The sequence below is a fragment of the Diceros bicornis genome, chromosome 12 (genome assembly GCF_020826845.1).
Source record: "Diceros bicornis minor isolate mBicDic1 chromosome 12, mDicBic1.mat.cur, whole genome shotgun sequence".
Taxonomy (NCBI): domain Eukaryota; kingdom Metazoa; phylum Chordata; class Mammalia; order Perissodactyla; family Rhinocerotidae; genus Diceros; species Diceros bicornis.
Window position 1 is genome coordinate 15,492,464 of NC_080751.1, and position 19,122 is coordinate 15,511,585.

Sequence of the window (19,122 nt, forward strand, 5' to 3'; positions counted from 1 at the left end):
ATTAGGAGGGATAAATGGCCCCTTTACTTTGTGGGAGATCAAGATTTGGCCACTCTGAAATCTCTCTCTTTACCTTGGTTGTTTTCTCTGAGGACATTTGACCTCCCCCACTAACTGCCTAAAGAATTTGACATGGTAGCTCCTTCCTGGAACAGATCTATCATGATGGCTGTAAAGATAACGTAGGGTAAATGTTACAATAGGAAAGGCACCAACAAGCCCCTCTTATCAGAAGTTCTGTCTCTCTGGCCACATTCTCTGGATGACCCTGCCAGGAGTTGCCAGACAATCATTTACATTTATAAGGGAAATCTCCATTTGTAAAGGTATCTCCCTCTCTGTTTGGAGAAGAGAGGGGGATGAGCTCATTTCTAGTGACTTATCAATGTGGAAGGTGAGGCCCTGAGCTACATAATAAACCTTACTCTTGTTTACTATGCTTTAGTGGTAATCTCCTGTAACTGACTCCCCCCACCGCCAAAATCCTCCTTTGTCATTGGCTGAAAAAGATATTTAAGACGAGAATTTCTGCTATTGTGTTGAGAAACGCAGTGTCCCTGCTTTCTCCCATGTATACATGTTATTAAACTTGGTATTATTTTCTCCTGCTAACCTGTCTTGTTGATTATTTGGCCAGCCAGAAGAACCTTAAGGGAAAGGGCAGAGGGAGATTCTCCCTCTTCCCCTGACAGTTTTGGCGAGCCAGCCAGGAGCCACACTGGCTGGCAAGTTGCCTTCTCTGGCTGGAAGACCTGCCTTCTCCCTGGACTACTGCAGATGATGAGATATGGGAACGCCTGACGAAAGCCGGCAAAAAGGTAAGACTTCTTACCATGTCAGCCTCCCGGAATCTCTATCTGCGGAGTCCGGCGGAAGGAAATGGTGAGAATTTTTTCTCTTTCTAAATTTAGATTGGCAGGAGAAAATATTTGGGAAACTAGTTTCTTGGGCTTTTAGTGACTCTTGGTTTAAATTTGGTAGAGTACTCTTGGTTATGATCTTGATCCCTTTTCCTCCCAGAGGTAGTCTCTGTTTTTCTCTTTTGTCTGTGTCTTTTGTCATAAGAAAGAAATACCATAGGGTAGGAAGCAGGCATAGGCCCTATAAGCCTGCTGTCCGGGCCAGCCCCACAGACTGGTGAGTTTGCGGGTCTCACCAGACCGGCGTCTACAAACTTTGCTGTGGGTTATTATGCACATGAAGTGAAGGCCATTGCCGAGGGCATCTTGGAAGCCAAAAAGGCCACAAATTTGGTGGGCGCGGGTCGAGCAGTTAAGAGCCATTAGGGCGCTCGCCACTTTCAGAAGACTCCCATGTCAGGATAAGTTGGGTCACGGAACGGGGTAGATGACACAGGTCCCCCGCCAACTGCAAGAAAATGTCCGTGCAACGACGAGGTACTCTGTAAAGCACACAGTCCCCAACCCCGCGGCACCTCCCCCTCTAGGTATTATTCTGGCTCCAAGAGACCTAAGGCGTGGCTAAAGCTGTCATTGTGCACAGAAAAAAAAAAAAAAAAAAAAACCGGATGAGGTTTTTCCTTCTGTCTTGTTCTGTGTCCTGAGAAAACTTGGCTTTGTGACCAGTGAGAATATTTTCCTTGGTCTCCACCATACGGAAGGTGCATTTACCGGGGTGCACGTTGGTGGCCAGTCGAGTAGACTGGGGTTCCGAACTGTCTCTTTGTCCGGCTGTGCCAAGCTCTCAGGGGAGTTTGTCATAAAAGGCCCAGTCCATAAGGGCTTTTGTCGTCTTTACCTTCGTTGCTTGTTAGTGCTGGAAAAATCCCATTCCAGTATCGCCTGCCCGGTGTCACAGATTAGCGGGTCTGTGACTGGAGGCGTCCCACACTATTGTGGGAGACCGGAGACACCGTTTTCACTACACCATCCTTACCGCCTGTGCAACGAAGGTCTTTACTTTCTCTGAATATCTTTGGGAGTAAATTCTGTGGATCACGGGGGCCACATCATCTGCGCCCTCACCAGGGACGCCTCTTGCGTCCATGGTAGATTTATTCTAAGCGTGGAAAGTTACCTCCGGGTCTTTCCTTAAAAAGGCTTATTGGTTCGAGTCACTATTGGAATAAATATACAAATGAAGATCCTACTCGTCAATGGCCAGACGACGGATCCTTTGAATTGGAAAAACTTCTAAATTGGGGGAAAAAAAAATGTTTTGAGAGCTCTCACATAATTATTTATTTGGTACCTAAAAAAAGGCCAAAAAAAAAGAAGGAAAAAAATTTGACTAGCCTTAAGACCTTGACTCAGGTTACAATTGAATTGAAAACATGTAAAAGTGTAAGTGTTGATAAGATTATAAAGGTTGGAATGTTTGAGCTAATTTTATATAAAGAGGTTACATCAACCTTGCCTGAGTATGTTTTAAAATGTTTGACTGGGAATGCTCCCCTGGTCCAAAATTATAAGACCAAGACCTATTGATAAAAATCTTAATGATAACTATGTTTAAAGGTATAAGAAGTGATGAAAATTGCATGAAATTTTCTAGGAAAAAACTGATGTTATTTCTATTACAGAACTGGTTAACAAAAATAGTAATTTAAATGATGGCTAATTTTATCTGAAGTCTTATGAAGTCTTATAGGCAATCTAAATAATTATTGGGAACAAGTAAATAGTTGTAAAAAAGATAAATGTTAGATGAACTTTAAACAATAATTATGTGTTATAGTAGTTACTGCTTCCAAACTCTTTTTGGTGACTTAAAGCTTTAGAGTTTTGCTAAATTTTATAAAAAAAAATTCACTGAGTATCATCATTTCCAAATAACATAAGATATTAGACATTGATTGCTAAATATACGTTTGTCTACTTTTGGCTTTTCATTACAAGAAAACTAAAAGATGTTTTGGGTCTATTGGTAAACATGTGTTTTATTAAAAGATTATACTATAAAGTAACATGTTTCTAAAAGTTATAGTGTTTATAAATTTTCCAAGCCACAAGATACTAATGTAAAAAAAAGTTTATAATTGTTTAGTTTTTACTTACAAATTGAGGTTTCTAAAGGTTAAAATTTCTAATTAATATATGTGATTAAAAATTAAGAAAAATTAAAAAAAATATGTCTGTACAAGGAAAATAAGATATATAAAGAAGGAACAAAGAACGGAAATATTTTGTTTGGTTGATTAAGAAAGATAAATTTGTCCTCAAGTACTAGAAGAGAAAAGAAAGACATGGGACAAATTCTAAATGTAAAAAGAAAGTTAGAAAAGGTTTGTAGAAGAGAAATTCTGGAAAAGGAGTTTTTACATGGTCAAGTTGGCTAAGATTGAAATGAATTTAATTAAATAAATGAGTTTTAATAGTAGAAGTAAGCTGGTGCAAAATTGAAATTTCTCATAAAAAGATAATTTGCTTAAACTTGATAAAGAGGTTAATAAAAGATTTTTCTTTACCTTTGAGTAAGTCTACCAAAAAAAAAAAAAAAACCTGTTAAAATAATTTCCTGTGTTCAAAAGACTGAGGTCTCTCTATTAAGGCTTTTTGGACTGTTAATGCTATGTTTGCTTTGACTTTTTATATTTTTGACAAGCTCCCCAAAATTCATATCTTAAATAAAGTCTTTTTTTTTCTTTGAGAATTTTCAAAGGGCCCTGGAACTTCTCAAAGAAATTTGCTCTCTTCCTATAAAAGAGAAGATACTAAACTTAGTAGGCTGATTCAGTATGTTAAATTACATAGAAAACATTGTCAGACAAGTGATGATAAGCCTGCTTAGGTGATATTATGTGGACAAATGTTATTGACATAGGTGTTTTAAAATTGTATAACATTACTGAAATTCTGATCTGTCCTGATTATCAGTCATAATTCTGGTTATCATTTTAAAATGTTGTACGTCACAAAATTAACCAAATTTCTCTGTCAGTTGCCATTTTGAGGTCTTGTTGTTTACAGACTCATTTCTTCGCTCTAATGCTTTTGCAAAATATGTTTCAACTTCAGAAAAATTCTTGGAAAGGACTCTGATATTTACACTAGAATACAGGTTTCTGACAAACTTTCTGATCATAAAACTGAACTTGGTAAGAAATTACAGAAATCTGATGGAGAAACTGACTTCATGAAACTGCTAACAAAGACTGGGATCGAGAATGGATTACACAGGACTGAATGAACTGATAAGGATGATTACAATTTTTATGATTTTTCATTTAAAGTATTGCTGAATTTTTAATGTTTTGTTTTTTCAAATTTAAGAAAAACTTTTTCTCTTTTCTCCTGAGCTAGCTATGACTTATAACAATTTAGTAAATGATATTTTTATAAGTAAAATTGAAATATTTATCTTTTTCTCTCTATCTGATCCCTCGAATTTAGAAACTCTTAGTAAGTGAGTATTGTTGTTTTCATGGCAATATAGTTATTTGCATAAGTTCAATAAGAATCTGTTCTCCTTATAACAGGACACAATTGGAAACACTGGTTATATTACCAAGGCTGTGACTAGAACATCATATTTGCGATATAACCATACAACTTTTGAAAAATGAAGATTAGACTTTATGGAATAAAGCCACGTGGAAATATTGGCCTGGTACCTTATGTTCCAAACAACACTTACCAGGATAAATAAAGAATGTCACTTATCTGGCAGGTACAAAGAACCTCGAAATATTTGGGGGGAACCTCAGAAGAGAAAAGTTCACCCAAATCTGTAGGTATTGCAGGCAAAGTCTGATGACAAAATCCTTGGCTTGGCTTTCCTAGCCTCAAGAGGCCTTTGAAGTTCAATCTGAGATTCCTTATAAAAAGTTTCAGCAAAGCAGATTTAAAAGAGCTTATATGATTAATTGCTATTCTTGCTATACTTACGTAAATAATTGGGCCAACTCTATTGGAACTAGACTTATTTTACAAACTAGTTAGTTTTAATTTGGCTATCTTAATAAAAATGAGGGTGATTTTAGAGAGAAAAATTATTTCAGTAAAAACTATAGTATACATTTGTGGATATTAGATCCTAGTTTTGTTGTCTTTTGAGGTTTTTGTTTTATATCTGTTGACTGGACTGGATCCTGATTTCTTCTAGTCTCCTGAAATATCTGGCTACAGATATCCAAACTAACGTTTTTGATTTTTACCATCATTTTCATTTGAAATCACTGAGAACTGAACCTGCCCTTTTTCCTGAAGCCTTACAAACTGAAGCTGATGGACTTGATATAAATTTGAGATGACCTGACGACACCATCTGAGACATTTTAAACTACAAAAGATGCTTTGACCCTGACATCTAAAATTCTTCTTCACTGGCTGTCCTCTAAACTCAAAAACTGCTTTACAACTTGCTCCAACCATTAACCTTGTTTTTCTTTTATAGAAATGCTTCTATTAAATACTTGATTGCTTGCTTCCACAATATAGGCGTAACCTTGAGAGCCCACCTGCATCACCACCTTCCAAAAGGAACTTAATTGAACTGATCTATTATCAGGACTAAGAAATGGGTTCAGTGAGATGAAACAATCTACCAACTCAGCTTCTGGACTATGAAACTTCTTTAAGTTTCAAAAGGACTGTGAAACTTTTAGTTTCAAAGGCGGGACTGTGGGAGATCAAGATTTGGCCACCCTGAAATCTCTCTCTTTACCTTGGTTGTTTTCTCTGAGGACATTTGACCTCCCCCACTAACTGCCTAAAGAATTTGACATGGTAGCTCCTTCCTGGAACAGATCTATCATGATGGCTGTAAAGATAACGTAGGGTAAATGTTACAATAGGAAAGGCACCAACAAGCCCCTCTTATCAGAAGTTCTGTCTCTCTGGCCACATTCTCTGGATGACCCTGCCAGGAGTTGCCAGACAATCATTTACATTTATAAGGGAAATCTCCATTTGTAAAGGTATCTCCCTCTCTGTTTGGAGAAGAGAGGGGGATGAGCTCATTTCTAGTGACTTATCAATGTGGAAGGTGAGGCCCTGAGCTACATAATAAACCTTACTCTTGTTTACTATGCTTTAGTGGTAATCTCCTGTAACTGACTCCCCCCACCGCCAAAATCCTCCTTTGTCATTGGCTGAAAAAGATATTTAAGACGAGAATTTCTGCTATTGTGTTGAGAAACGCAGTGTCCCTGCTTTCTCCCATGTATACATGTTATTAAACTTGGTATTATTTTCTCCTGCTAACCTGTCTTGTTGATTATTTGGCCAGCCAGAAGAACCTTAAGGGAAAGGGCAGAGGGAGATTCTCCCTCTTCCCCCGACAACTTTCATCCCCATTTTTCAACTAAAATACTTGTTTCCCTACCCCCTAAGAAATGTCAAATAGAAAAACTTACGGGCTCTTCAAAATTGCTCTCTTCCTTAGATGGTAGTTGTAAAGTAGATTGCCAGTGCAGGGAGCTGTCACAAATCTCAAGATCATCAAGCAAATTTTCTAAACCTGCCAGCTCAATGCACTCACCAGTCAAGTCACCTTGGTCATATATCTGGGAAGTAGTAAAAAGTAAAATAACAGCAAACAACAATACCATTTCCTGAAACAATACTAGAAAAGACCATGTTTCCCCCAACTATCATTTTATGATGTCTCACCTCTCTTTGTAGTTCAGCATCTCTTTTACTGCATACAAGAGCATTTTCATCTAGGCTACAGCATTCAGTATCATCATCCAGAGTACAGATGTCAGATTCAGCCTTCCCCTGCAGGCCCTCTACAAAATAGGAGTCATTTTGCATAATTGTATGTATAGTGAAACTGGGCTTGGCTCCTATAGGCCAAGGAATTTCACCTAGGCCTATATCAGCTTTCAGCAATGTTTCTTGGCTGACTGCAATTAATGATGCATCATTGGTCATTGGTAAAGCACCTATGACTTTGCATCACATGCCACCAAGTTTGCTGAAAAGCTGTTTCCTACAGTTGCAGATGGACCTACAATGACATTACTAAAGTTTACAATCTTACCCAAAATATAGTTTGAGGAATCTGCAACTTCTTCAAAGATTTGCTGCTTTAAATCTTGCAAAACCAACGAATCTGAAGTCGATATTTTCACTGGATAAATAATGTTTGAAGATCCTACCTTCTCTTCAAGGTCAAGAGCAGAAACAGACTTTATCTTCCCAAGGGGAAGAAATGGTTTATTGTCTATATTACACTGAAATAAAGCTGACTGTGTTTTGCAAAGACCAACAGCCTGGCTGTGAGATTTTTCATTTAAAGAAGCAGATGACTTAAGCTCTGGAATAAGAGAAAGTGGCTTAATGATCATTTCCTGAGGAACACTGGGGAGTGATTTTAAATTAGCATGCTGGTACAGGGAGCTATCATCATCATCTTTTTTATACAACAATGGTTTTGAAGCTGCTGGTTCAAACACTCCAGGAGTAGACTGATAGCGTGGATGACTAAGTTTATCAAAGAAAGACTCTTCATCATTATAACTTAATAGGGAAAGATGTGGATTTTTTGGTTCACTTTCTTGGCTGTCATTTGTTGAAGATTTATTGATGTCAGTTTGGATTTCATTCGCTGTACTCTCTTTCTTGGAAGGCTCAATAGAGGCAATAACTGCCTCAAAGGCTACATTTTCAGTAGCATCAACATTTTTCCCACCAAAAGCAGAAGCTGCCTTTTGGTTTCTTTCCTCTTGAAAATACAGTTGCTCTGACGTCTCATCCAAGTTGGATTTAGTAATCTGAAGAGGACCACCAGAAGCCTCCATCTTAGAGGTATCATGTCCCCTAGAGAGTATATGTGTTTCTGAAACTGTTACAGAATTTTCTGGAACTACAACATTCTCATTACACTGTATTTCTGAAGATCTGGGATGTCCCTCTGAAAATACTAAAGTATTTCTATCTTCCTTTAGTTCAAAACATTGAGATAATTCTTTCCCCAGACCTTTTTCATTTCTTTCACAACCCACTAAAGAATCCATCTTTTGTTTCACCTCATTCTCAGCTGGAGCCCTTAAACAAACACTCTCAAAATAATGACTATCAGACATCAAAGGAACCCCTTTTCTTCTTCTTTCCAACGAACAACGAAAGAAAGAATATGACATTTTATTATTAAAATGAGGAGCAACCTCCTGTGGAAAAGAAACACAGTCCTTAATGATTAGGCATGTTTCTGGATGGTGTGACGCTCCCTGTTCGCTCCATAGCATACCTGAAAAAGGGGCACCAAAACTGTCACTTTCCTTGGGGATTTTATTTTTATCAGTTGTGTCAGATGAATCTGAATAAGAATCATGGTCCTCACTGGCTAAATATTTTTCTGACTGCTGTAATACAGCTTCCTGTTTCCCATACTGCACATATGAACAAGAAGCTTCAAAACTGTCACTTCCTTTAGGAGTTATATATTCATCACTTGTATCAGACGAAGTTGAAAAAGAAACTTGATCTTTATCAGCTAAATTGGTTTCTGGCTCCTGTATAACTTCTTGTGTCTTCCATGACATATTTGAACAAAGAGCATCATAACCATCAGAGTCTTTGGGGGTTTTCAGTTCATCGACTGTATCAGATGAAATAGTCTCTTCTTCAGGCCCTTGTTCAGGAGGTAAAAAAGAGCGCTGAGATTCAACTGTACTACCTACAAGCGGGTGCTGAGATACACTAAAGCAACTGCTAACTAAGTCTGAAGCAACTTCTGAGGCTGCCTGGAATAAAGCTTCACTAACTTCCGACGGTCGAGAAAACCATTCAGTGTCTTCAGACTTACCAGGAATTCCCCTGAAAATATACAGTTAAAAATAAATAAATAAATAACACATTAAAAACATTTATTTCTTTAAATAGTAACATGAAAAAATACAAAACTGATATGTTACTGAAATTGAGGTTATTTGAAAAGTGTGTTGAAAAACAAAGTTCTAATTTCAAATTCTTTTAAGGTGACTAATGACTGAACAAAGCCAATTTTTTGTACATAGAAGGTGAACTACTATCCCATGACCTGATATTTTCCTAGGCTTCTCCTAAAACAATAGTGCCAAAAAAATACGAATATTTTCATATTGTCCAAAAACATGATTCTTTAAATGAAAAATTCAAACTTTATTTAAAATGTTTATTACCTACCATAATTTAATACTCATTTAATCTGCATTAATTCTTTTACTAGTCAATTATTATGCTCTTGAAAGCCACTTAAGAAGTGATCTACCCCTAAAACACAACAATAACCTAACCATTGGTTGACTATGTGTACAGAACACTTTTCATAGAAGTAATACATAACAGAAGGGCAGAGGTTTTTACTCTGTAAATATCTATAGTTTTTAATTTAAGGTGTCTTTTTTTTAGTACCAAAAGAGGAAAACTTATATTCTTGGATAATTCCAAATAAGTTTTGGAGAATTCCAGACTTGTCTCCCATTATGACTATTTTAAAGGGCATTAATTTGGAATAACTGTTAATTTGGATATGTCTGCTAGAAAAATCTCGTTACTTTATTTCATATTCACACCTCCTATAAGCCAGGGAGAGATAACTAGGCTCAGTCAATATCAACTGACTAAAATCAGAGTGCCAAACAAGTGAGTAACCATGAAATGAATGCTTTTTACAGAGTGGGGATGGGCTGTTGGGCAGCAAAAGGGGAGATTTATTAGGAGGAAAATCCAGTACGTCTTCTAAATTAAAATATGCCTGAAATGCTTGAATATATTAGAAATTATTTTTAAATAAGCTACAATCACCTGGCTCATTTTTACACATATAGTTACTATGCCAAATTACTATGCATCATGTCTCAACTTAGGGCCTTGTAACCTTCAGAGTGCATACTGAGAGTATCTAATTCCCACCCCAAAGTCTCACCTTGCCTAAAGTCATTAATATTAATAACAATTTAGAACAAGAAAAGAAAGAGGAGAAAGGTCATATGCAAATAAAAAAATAAATCATCCTACCTCAGAGGTGCAAAATCTAGTTCACTTTGGTGAAATAAGGAATCAGGGGTAAACTCTTGATCTTGTGTCAAACATGTCAGCAAAGGCAAATCAGGAGAACCAAAGCTGTCTTGTATGACTGCAAAGTTTCAAATATAAAAATGTTGGGAATGCTGAAAATTAATTGTTTAGCTTACCTAATACTTCAAAGGACCCAAATATGCTGCCATCTGAAAGTTTCTACAAGCATTAGAATGATAATATAACAACAGCAGCAGCAACTACCATTTACTGATAGCCTGACAAGGTCCAGGTACTGAACATACAATATTTCACCTAATCCTCATGACAACCTTGAAGGACAGGTAATATTATACCCATCTTATGGGTGAAGAAACATGATTACGAAACTTAAGTAATATTAAGTAATTTGTCCACATTCAAATAGCTTAACTGCCAGAGTAAGATCTGAACCTAAACATTCTAACAAGTGTTCTTAACCATTATGACTGGTTCTTTCCATCTTATATCAAAGTGCGGTCCACAGGCCCCTGGGCATCCCTAAAACACTCTCCGGAGATGCCTAGGGTCAAAATTAGATTCAAAATAATATTAAGATATCATTTGCCTTATTGCCTCTCAATCTCTCACAAGGGTACAGTGGAATTTTCCAGAAGCTACATCATGTATGATACAGCAACATATTGAATGCAGAAGCAGATATCGGAATCTACCTGTCTTCTATTATGTCAGGCATTACAGGGATTTTTTCTTTTTTTAAGTAAAACAATGCTACTCTTCTAAATATATTTGTGTTGGAAAATAGTTACTTTTCTAAAAAACTATGTAATTTATATTAACATGCAATTAATTTATTTTTAAGGAGTTAATAAATATTTTTTAAATTTCTAGTTCTAATTTCTAACATGCAAAAATACCAATAACCCACATAAACAAAAGCTCTTTGGAGTCCTCAGTAATTTTAAAGTGTGTAAAGAAATCCTGCGACCAAAAAGTTTGAGAATGTAAAGGAAAGAAAATTGCTGATGTAAAGAAAAGAAAATTCTTGTGGATTCCTAAATGCCAACTTAAATAATTCTTATTATGATGTGTTTAAATACTTACAAACTAGTTATAAACTCCTTATTCCTTATAGCATTTATACAACTACAAAACAAAAAATTAAATATCAATAGAAGCAAAACACTAAAATCAACAGCCAATTCTCCTACCCAATTCTATTTAATATTAACTGGATGCGTAATGTTTTGCTAAAACTAAATTTTCTTTCAACATGAACGTAACACTGTTGCTACAGTATACTTCCTTGATTTCAGAATGCCTATAATACTGCACACCTTCCCTATCATAACTGTCACGCTCTTGTTTTAATCTTTGGTCTATCTGCTTTCCACCCAGACTGTCAACTCCATATCTGCTTTATTCATAGCTGTCTCCTCAGTACCTAGTAAAGTACCTGCTACACTTAGTAGACACTCAAAACAGAATTATTTATTTACTGCATGAATTAATTAAAAATGAGAAACTGAAAGCTAACAATAACCTTTACCGCCAAGGACTAATTGGTATGGTTCCTCTTTGGCCTTGGCTTAGAGACTCAGTTTTAAACCTTCATAACAGAAGTCTTTCACCCGTCTAAGAATCATGAAGGTTTTTCAACAAAAACTCCACATTTCCTCACATTTGTACAACTGTTGATGGCTTGGATCACTCTTTTTTGAGATATCTAATAGTTCTGGCACCAGTCATCATCACCACATTTGCCACTGGTGAGACCAATACACGCCACAGTGACTGTATTCACACATAACAAAACAGCAATAATGAAATTTCCTCTGACCATCAGATCCAGGGATCTGCTCTAATAATTACAAGTGTTCTACTTTATCTATAGTAAATCTTCTATTAGAGAATTTTGCCTGACAATTTGCAGTGACATAAAGCTCATTTCTTTTTTTGTTGTTGTTATATAGCCTTTCCACTATTAAATGGCTTAATTAGAAAGTTCTTTCTTACATCAAGTTGAAAACAGCATCCCTATAAGTTATACAAGTTGAAAACAGCCTCCCTATAAGTTATACATTCTCATTTTAACGTCTAGACTAGGAATTGAGCAAACATTTTTCATAGAAGACCAGCTAGTAAATATTTTAAGCTTTGTTGGTCAACCATGGTCTCTGTCATATATACTTCTTTTTTTGTTTGTTCGTTTTTACAATCCTTTAAAAGTGCAAAAATCATTCTTAGCTCATGAACAGTACAAAACCAGGCCTTGGCCTGTGGCCTATAGTTTGCAGACCCCTGCTCTAGACCATTATAATACTCATCCCACGGTACTGTTATTTTCTGTTTACTGGACTGTCTTCCCAAAAGACAAGGTAGCTTTCATCCATATACAATACGCACTTAGATGGTTGTTAAATAAATGAATGAATGAAAAATAAGTTGCAGGGCTGGCCCAGTGGCGTAGCAGTTAAATTCACACGTTCCACTTCGGCGGCCGGGGTTCGCCAGTTCGGATCCTGGGCGCAGACCTACTCGCTGCTCATCAAGCCATGCTGAGGGGCATCCCACATAGAAGAGCTACAAATCTACAATTATGATACACAACTATGTCCCAGGGCTTTGGGGAGAAAAAAGAAAAAGAGGAAAATTGGCAATAGATATTAGCACAGGGCCAAGCTTTCTCAAAAAAAAAAAAAAAGAAAGAAAGAAAGAAAGAAAGAAAGAAAAAGAGGGGACCAGCCCGGTGGCGCAAGCGGTTAAGTGCGCGCACTCTGCTGTGGCGGTCCAGGGTTCGCCGGTTCGGATTCCAGGTACGCACCGATGCACTGCTTGGCGAGCCATGCTGTGGCAGCGTCCCATATAAAGAAGAGGAAGATGGGCATGGATGTTAGCCCAGGGACAGTCTTCCTCAGCAAAAAAAATAGGAGGATTGGCAGATGTTAGCACAGGGCTGATCTCCTCACAAAAAACAAAAAACAAAAGAAAGAAAAAGAAGTCACTTCCTCTTTAGCACAACAGCTCTTCAAATACTATAGCAAAGTTTTCTTTCATCTATTATAATCATTTCCTCCCACAAAGGAATTCTAATGTTATCAACATCTTCCTTAAAATTTGAAACCAAAATTTACTTTGATGATCCACATCATAGAATACATTGGCACTAATATCTTGATTTGGATAGCTTTAGCTTATGTTTGAAAAGAATTTGTTGAATTAACTCCTATTCATGCTCCTTTACAAAACTGACAAGACAACTTCATGACTGAATCTCATTCCCCTGACAAAGGCTAATTCTTTTTTTTTTTTTTGTGAGGAAGATCAGCACTGAGCTAACATCCATGCTAATCCTCCTCCTTTTTTGTTGAGGAAGACCAGCTCTGAGCTAACATCTATTGCCAATCTTCCTCCTTTTTTTTCCCCAAAGCCCGAGTAGATAGTTGTATGTCATAGTTGCACAACCTTCTAGTTGCTGTATGTGGGACATGGCCTCAGCATGGCCAGAGAAGCAGTGCATCGGTGCGCGCCCGGGATCTGAACCCGGGGCCGCCAATAGCGGAGCGTGAGCACTTAACCGCTAAGCCACGGGGCCAGCCCACAAAGGCTAATTCTAAAAAAGGTGGTTGTTGCATTTTTTCCAATTTTTGGGGAAAAAAAAATCTGAAGAAAACAGGACAAACAAAATAATATTGGTCTGAATTATGATTTAGGCATGAGAAAAAAATGAAACTACCACATTGGTTAAGCATTCTTCTATATTTGCAATGATCCAAAGTAGTAGTAACAGCACAATTCTATCTATGTGAAAGGTACTTAAAGTTTACCATTGGTAAAGAGCTAATAAATCAGTTCCATATGAAACAGAGAAAACCAGTAAGATCTACCTCAGACAAGTCATTTAACCTCTTTATCTCAATTTTTGGATCTGAAAACTGAGCATAATAACATATGCCTTAACTAATTCTCAGACACTAGTGAGGTAAGCATGGATATTTGTTTTTTGTTTGTTTTTTAAGGATCACGCAGTCTCTACTGCTGAGAGAAGTAGATGAAGGATAATATATGGTTTACCCCAAGAAAAACTCCACAAATTCAGGACTGAGGAGGCACACCCACTAGAGGAAGCTATCACCTTTCTGCCTTCAGTGAGCAATAGGGCATGAGAAAATGAGAGGCAACTGTACATTTAACATAACTAGACTAGCTAGCCAGCATGGAAAATGAATATTAAGCTAATACCTTTGAATACGGCTCTACAGAGCTCCTCAACTCAAGAAACGGTTTTTTCTGGGGTTTTTTTTTTTTTTTTTTTTGGTGAGGAAGATTGGCCCTGAGCTAACATCTGTTGCCAATCTTTCTCTTTTTTCCTTGAGGAAGATTGTCACTGACCTAACATCCATAACAATCTTCCTCTATTTTGCATGTGGGACGCTGCCACAGCATGGCTTGATGAGCAGTGTGTAGGGCCATGCCTGGGATCCAAACCTGTGAACTCCGGCCCGCCAAAGCAGAGCACACAAACTTAACCACTACGCCACCAGGCTGACCCTCAAGAAAGGATTTAGATGCAGGACTTGCAGTTCCTAAAAGTATTTTACAAATGTGAGGTATTACTACTAGTTAAAAATAAAGAGGCACTACCTAGCAATGGAGAACATAGATCTCTGTTGGGTTCCTTTACTTGACTTTCTGATTGGGTCAATATACCTTCCTCCAGAGAGGAGAAGTCTGTCACTTCAGTCCCTTCCTCCTTCACATTAAACCTGGTCTGGGTTGTATCCAAGATGTGAGAAGAGTCCATTTCTTGAGGAAGACAATGCCAAGATTCTGTTCCCTAAAACAATAATTTTGAAGGAAAACATGTTAAGTCATGAACTGAGTTACCATACATATTAACATTTAGATTAACACGTCCACTCACACAGCATACAGCTTCCTATTTGATGACATTCTCATCAAAGTCTGGAAAAAGGAAAGCTTTCTATGTTTTTCACAATATTAACTACATTTTGGATCTCTTCTCATTACTACCCATCTTTTAATGTATTGAATCACTGGCATTTCTACTCTTCCTTAACAGTTAGTTCAATAAATTTGGTCCTAAATGATGAAATCTTACAATTTGATTTTAAAAAACAAAAAAATTTTCCAAACCTAAAGCTACAATATCCTCTACATGTGACCACTTTACTAAATTCTTAAAGTTATACTAGTTTCTAGTGGACTCTTGGCTCCTCTCTTTTATATATTACCATATCATCCATGGACTAGTGATACATTTGTCTCTTTCAAATGTTTACTCTTACTTCAGTGGCATGACTCAGAGCAAAGCTTCTCAAAATATCTCTGGGAAGGGTGAGTTTTCCTACTTTCAATTCATCACAGACTGATATTTTATTAAAATACTAATAAAAATTAATAAGTAAATAAAAACAATAAACTAGTAAAAATAACTAGAAAAATGAAATTTAAAATATATAAAACATAAGCCCAAATATCTGATTCCTAGTTCTAAAATAACATAAAATTACTGCCAAATTACTATAAAAGTTTTTAAACACTTCCTCTCAATTCTTGTACTTCTCTCTTGACAGACCAGTAATAAGCAATTCATGGACTGGCACCAATCCACAGACCACACTAAGAAGCAAAGTTGAATTAAATACTAATGATAACCAGTTTTATAGGCATTTCCCTTTTAAATTTAGTATTGGTTAATAATTAAGAATATTCTTCCTATCATGTTATGAAAGTATTCTTTTATTTTCATATTTAATTAATTTATTAGGAATGAGCACTAAATCTGATCAAACTACATTACAGCATCTTTTTTTCCCAATTAAATCTGATAAAGTATAGCAATAAATTTCTTTATATTGCAACATCTTCACATTTCTTACTTGATAGCTATAGATCACACTTTTAATCATATTTGCTAACGTAGTCTTTAACATCTTCACTCATATACAGTCATAATAAGATTAATCAGTATTTCTTTGTGTGTGTCTAAGGAAGATCAGCCCTGTGCTAACAACATCTGCCAATCGTCCTCTTTTTTTTTGCTGAGGAAGACTGGCCCCGGGCTAACAACCGTGCCCATCTTCCTCCACTTTATATGGGATGCCGCCACAGCATGGCTTGCCAAGCGGTGCGTCGGTGCGCACTTGGCATCCTAACCAGCGAACCCCGGGCCGCCGCAGCAGAGCGCACACTTAACCGCTTGCGCCACCAGGCCAGCCCCAATTAATCAGTATTTTAGAATGGCTTGCTTTGTTTTTTAACCTTGTTCAAAGTTGTTCTATATTTATTTTATACAAGGAAATTCAATTTTCCTTAAAAATATAAAAGATTTCACCAGTGAATGCATTATGTCTAGAAACCTTTTTGATAGCTCGTACTTTGTAACATTCTCAATTTCCTTAGTAGTACCAATCCACCCCTATAAGCTTTGATAGGTTTATATTAAGGCTATTTCATTAAGGTTTTTTTTCTTGACTGGATTTGCTAGGAATGTATCCATTTTTTCTGCCTCGAACTTAACAATTTTATTATATTTTCTAACTTAATTACGTCTGTTTTTCTCTTTACCATGCTTCCTCTACTTGTAGTTTTTCATTCTTTATCTAAAATCTTTGGTTAAATAACGAATCAATTTCATTTTACATTTATCTATTTATTTAAATAAAAAGATGACGGGCCGGCCCCGTGGCTTAGCGGTTGAGTGCGCGCGCTCCACTGCCGGCGGCCTGGGTTCGGATCCCGGGCGCACACCGACGCACCGCTTGTTGGGCCACGCTGAGGCCGCGTCCCACATACAGCAACTAGAAGGATGTGCAGCTGTGATATACAACTATCTACTGGGGCTTTGGGGGGAAAATAAATAAATAAAATTAAAAAAAAAATAAAAAGATGAGATGACATTGCATTGATTGCAACCTACATGCTTAAATACATAATGTATTGATTTTCATTATCTGTAAATAGTCTATTACTGGACTCTTATTTCTTGACAAACTCAAATGTTTTTTAAGAGAATACAGATTTTTATTTCATTTCCAAATGACCCAGAATCCATAAAAAGATATATTACAATTCAGAAAGATTTTCACAAACATTTTCAAACAAGACTTCTGTCTTTGAAGAGTCATTTCCAGTGTTTAAAATTCATTAACCAAGTGCTGTCTCATAAGTCAAAAAAAGAAAGATACACAACTATCTACTACCTAATTACCAGTTATATAAATATACACAGAGAAAAAAAATTTGAGAGAAGTTAATACTATTCATCTATGGCTTGTGGGGTTATGGAACAGTAGACCTTCACCATTCCAAAATATCTCAGTCCCTTCTATGCTGGATAAATTAGTCAAATCCATAGCATCAAATTGCTATTGAAAACATGCTTTTTACATTTTTAATACTTGAAAATAAAAGGAATATGAGAATGATTAATTTTAAATTTTTTCTTTTGAGAGCACTCCATTCTGTAGGGGATAGTGGGCCATGAAGGGTCTTAAAGCAGGGGAATTCCAGTCATTTTGTAACTCTCAGTACAGCAAAATCTCTAGGCCCTGACTCATTTCTCAGCCCCCTTGACCATGGTTTGAGCTGGTCTCATGGTTTATTCCTCACTACTGATGAAAGACGTATCCTTTTGCTCTCCTACCTATCCTCTGACCTCCACAGATCACTTACTCTACTCTAGCTCCTCAACTGCAATAATTCTTTAACCTCATGAAGACAACTATCCTATCACATATACGCTTTTCACAATTCCTTTCTTATCTGTATATCCCTCTCTATCATTCTGAGAGTTCATCGTCATCCTTATAATCACTGCCTTGCAAACATTTTTAACTTTCTTGCCCTTTTCTCCCATTACCCTATTTGCCCAGCAAAAGCTCAGTTCTTGTTGAAACTTCTCGTCTGAATCCAAGCAGCAGCACACTGCTAAAGAAAACACACACCCAGATGGGTTTTCCTTTAAAATGATGATATTAAACCTCAAGAGCACTCAGCATTGCCTGGAAATCCTACTATATTTTCCTGGTGAGTTGACTCACTAAAATGACTACTTTATATCTTCTCTCCTCAGAACTACTGAACTCTCCTTCCTTCTTTTCAACTGATGACCTCATCTCCTACTTCAATAAGAGAATAGCAGGAGAGGAACTTTTTATCTTCCTACCACCAGATCTACAATCCCATTATCTACCCAGATTTTCATCTTGTGACTTAAAAAAAAAAAAAAAGTCTGTCTACTTATCAAAGAACTTCCCATCTCATTCCATTTTTTTTAATGATTTCCTTCTTATATGTGATTCTCCCACTTTCCTTCACCCATTTTCCCTCTCTACTGGATCAATCCTCTCCCCATGCAAACATACTCTTATAATTTCCCATTATAAAATATAATTTTTAAAAATCTCTGTTCAACATTCTTTTCTTTCTGCATATTTTGTTGCTATGTTTCTATCACACGATTCTTTGCGTTACATTTTTTTCTTTTGAGGAAGATTGGCCCTGTGCTAACATCTATTGCCAATCTTCCTCTTTTTCTTTTTTCTCCCCAGTACATAGTTGTATATCATAGTTGTAGAGTTATAGCTCTTCTATGTGGAATGCCGCCTCAGCACGGCTTGACGAGTGGTGAGTAGCTACGCGCCCAGGATCCAAACCAGCGAACCCTGGGCTACCGAAGCAGAACGCACGAACTTAACTGCTACACCACCAGGCCAGGCCGCATTACACTTTTTTAATCAATATAAAAAGACTCTCAAATCTCTAAATATTTTGACAGATGTGAGAGGGGATGACAAATAAGCAGCTGAATAAATATAAACAAATTTTGAGGGAGAAGTAAAGTAAAAAAATTTTAAGGGAGATATAAATTTGCGATTTTTAAGTATACAGATACCATTAAAGCCCTGAATCTAGACAAGAACCAAAACATTCCAACATTTCAAGCAGAAGTCAAAAACTCAAATGTATATAGGGGCAAGGAGGTAACAGAAATGAGTAAATCTGCCTGGAATTAGAGAGTATTGGGACCTGTGGCCAACTAAGCACTGCATGCACACTTTAAAGTGTTCTAATTTTATTTTATTTTTTTCCCCCAAAGCCCCCGTAGATAGTTGTATGTCATAGCTGCACATCCCTCTAGTTGCTGTATGTGAGATGCGGCCTCAGCATGGCGGGAGAAGCGGTGCGTTGG

The 19,122-nt window shown here is 36.9% G+C and overlaps 1 protein-coding gene across 8 annotated transcripts in view; it reads right to left on the reverse strand.

The window, feature by feature from the left end:
- ALMS1 (ALMS1 centrosome and basal body associated protein) overlaps nt 1-19,122 on the reverse strand; it is a 228,084-nt gene that overhangs the window by 186,055 nt on the left and 22,907 nt on the right. For 6 of the 8 annotated variants that reach the window (XR_009221653.1, XM_058550935.1, XM_058550937.1 and 3 more), the window contains exons 2-6: nt 14,550-14,742; nt 9,906-10,023; nt 6,946-8,723; nt 6,573-6,691; nt 6,317-6,466 (exon numbers count right to left, since the gene is read on the reverse strand). Coding sequence is in view for 7 of the 8 variants with exons in the window: in XM_058550935.1 (XP_058406918.1) it covers nt 6,317-6,466; nt 6,573-6,691; nt 6,946-8,723; nt 9,906-10,023; nt 14,550-14,742 (2,358 nt within the window). In the remaining variant the exon portion in view is untranslated. The remainder of the gene's footprint in view (nt 1-6,316; nt 6,467-6,572; nt 6,692-6,945; nt 8,724-9,905; nt 10,024-14,549; nt 14,743-19,122) is intronic. The other 2 variants (XM_058550936.1, XM_058550939.1) reach the window with 2 other exon arrangements.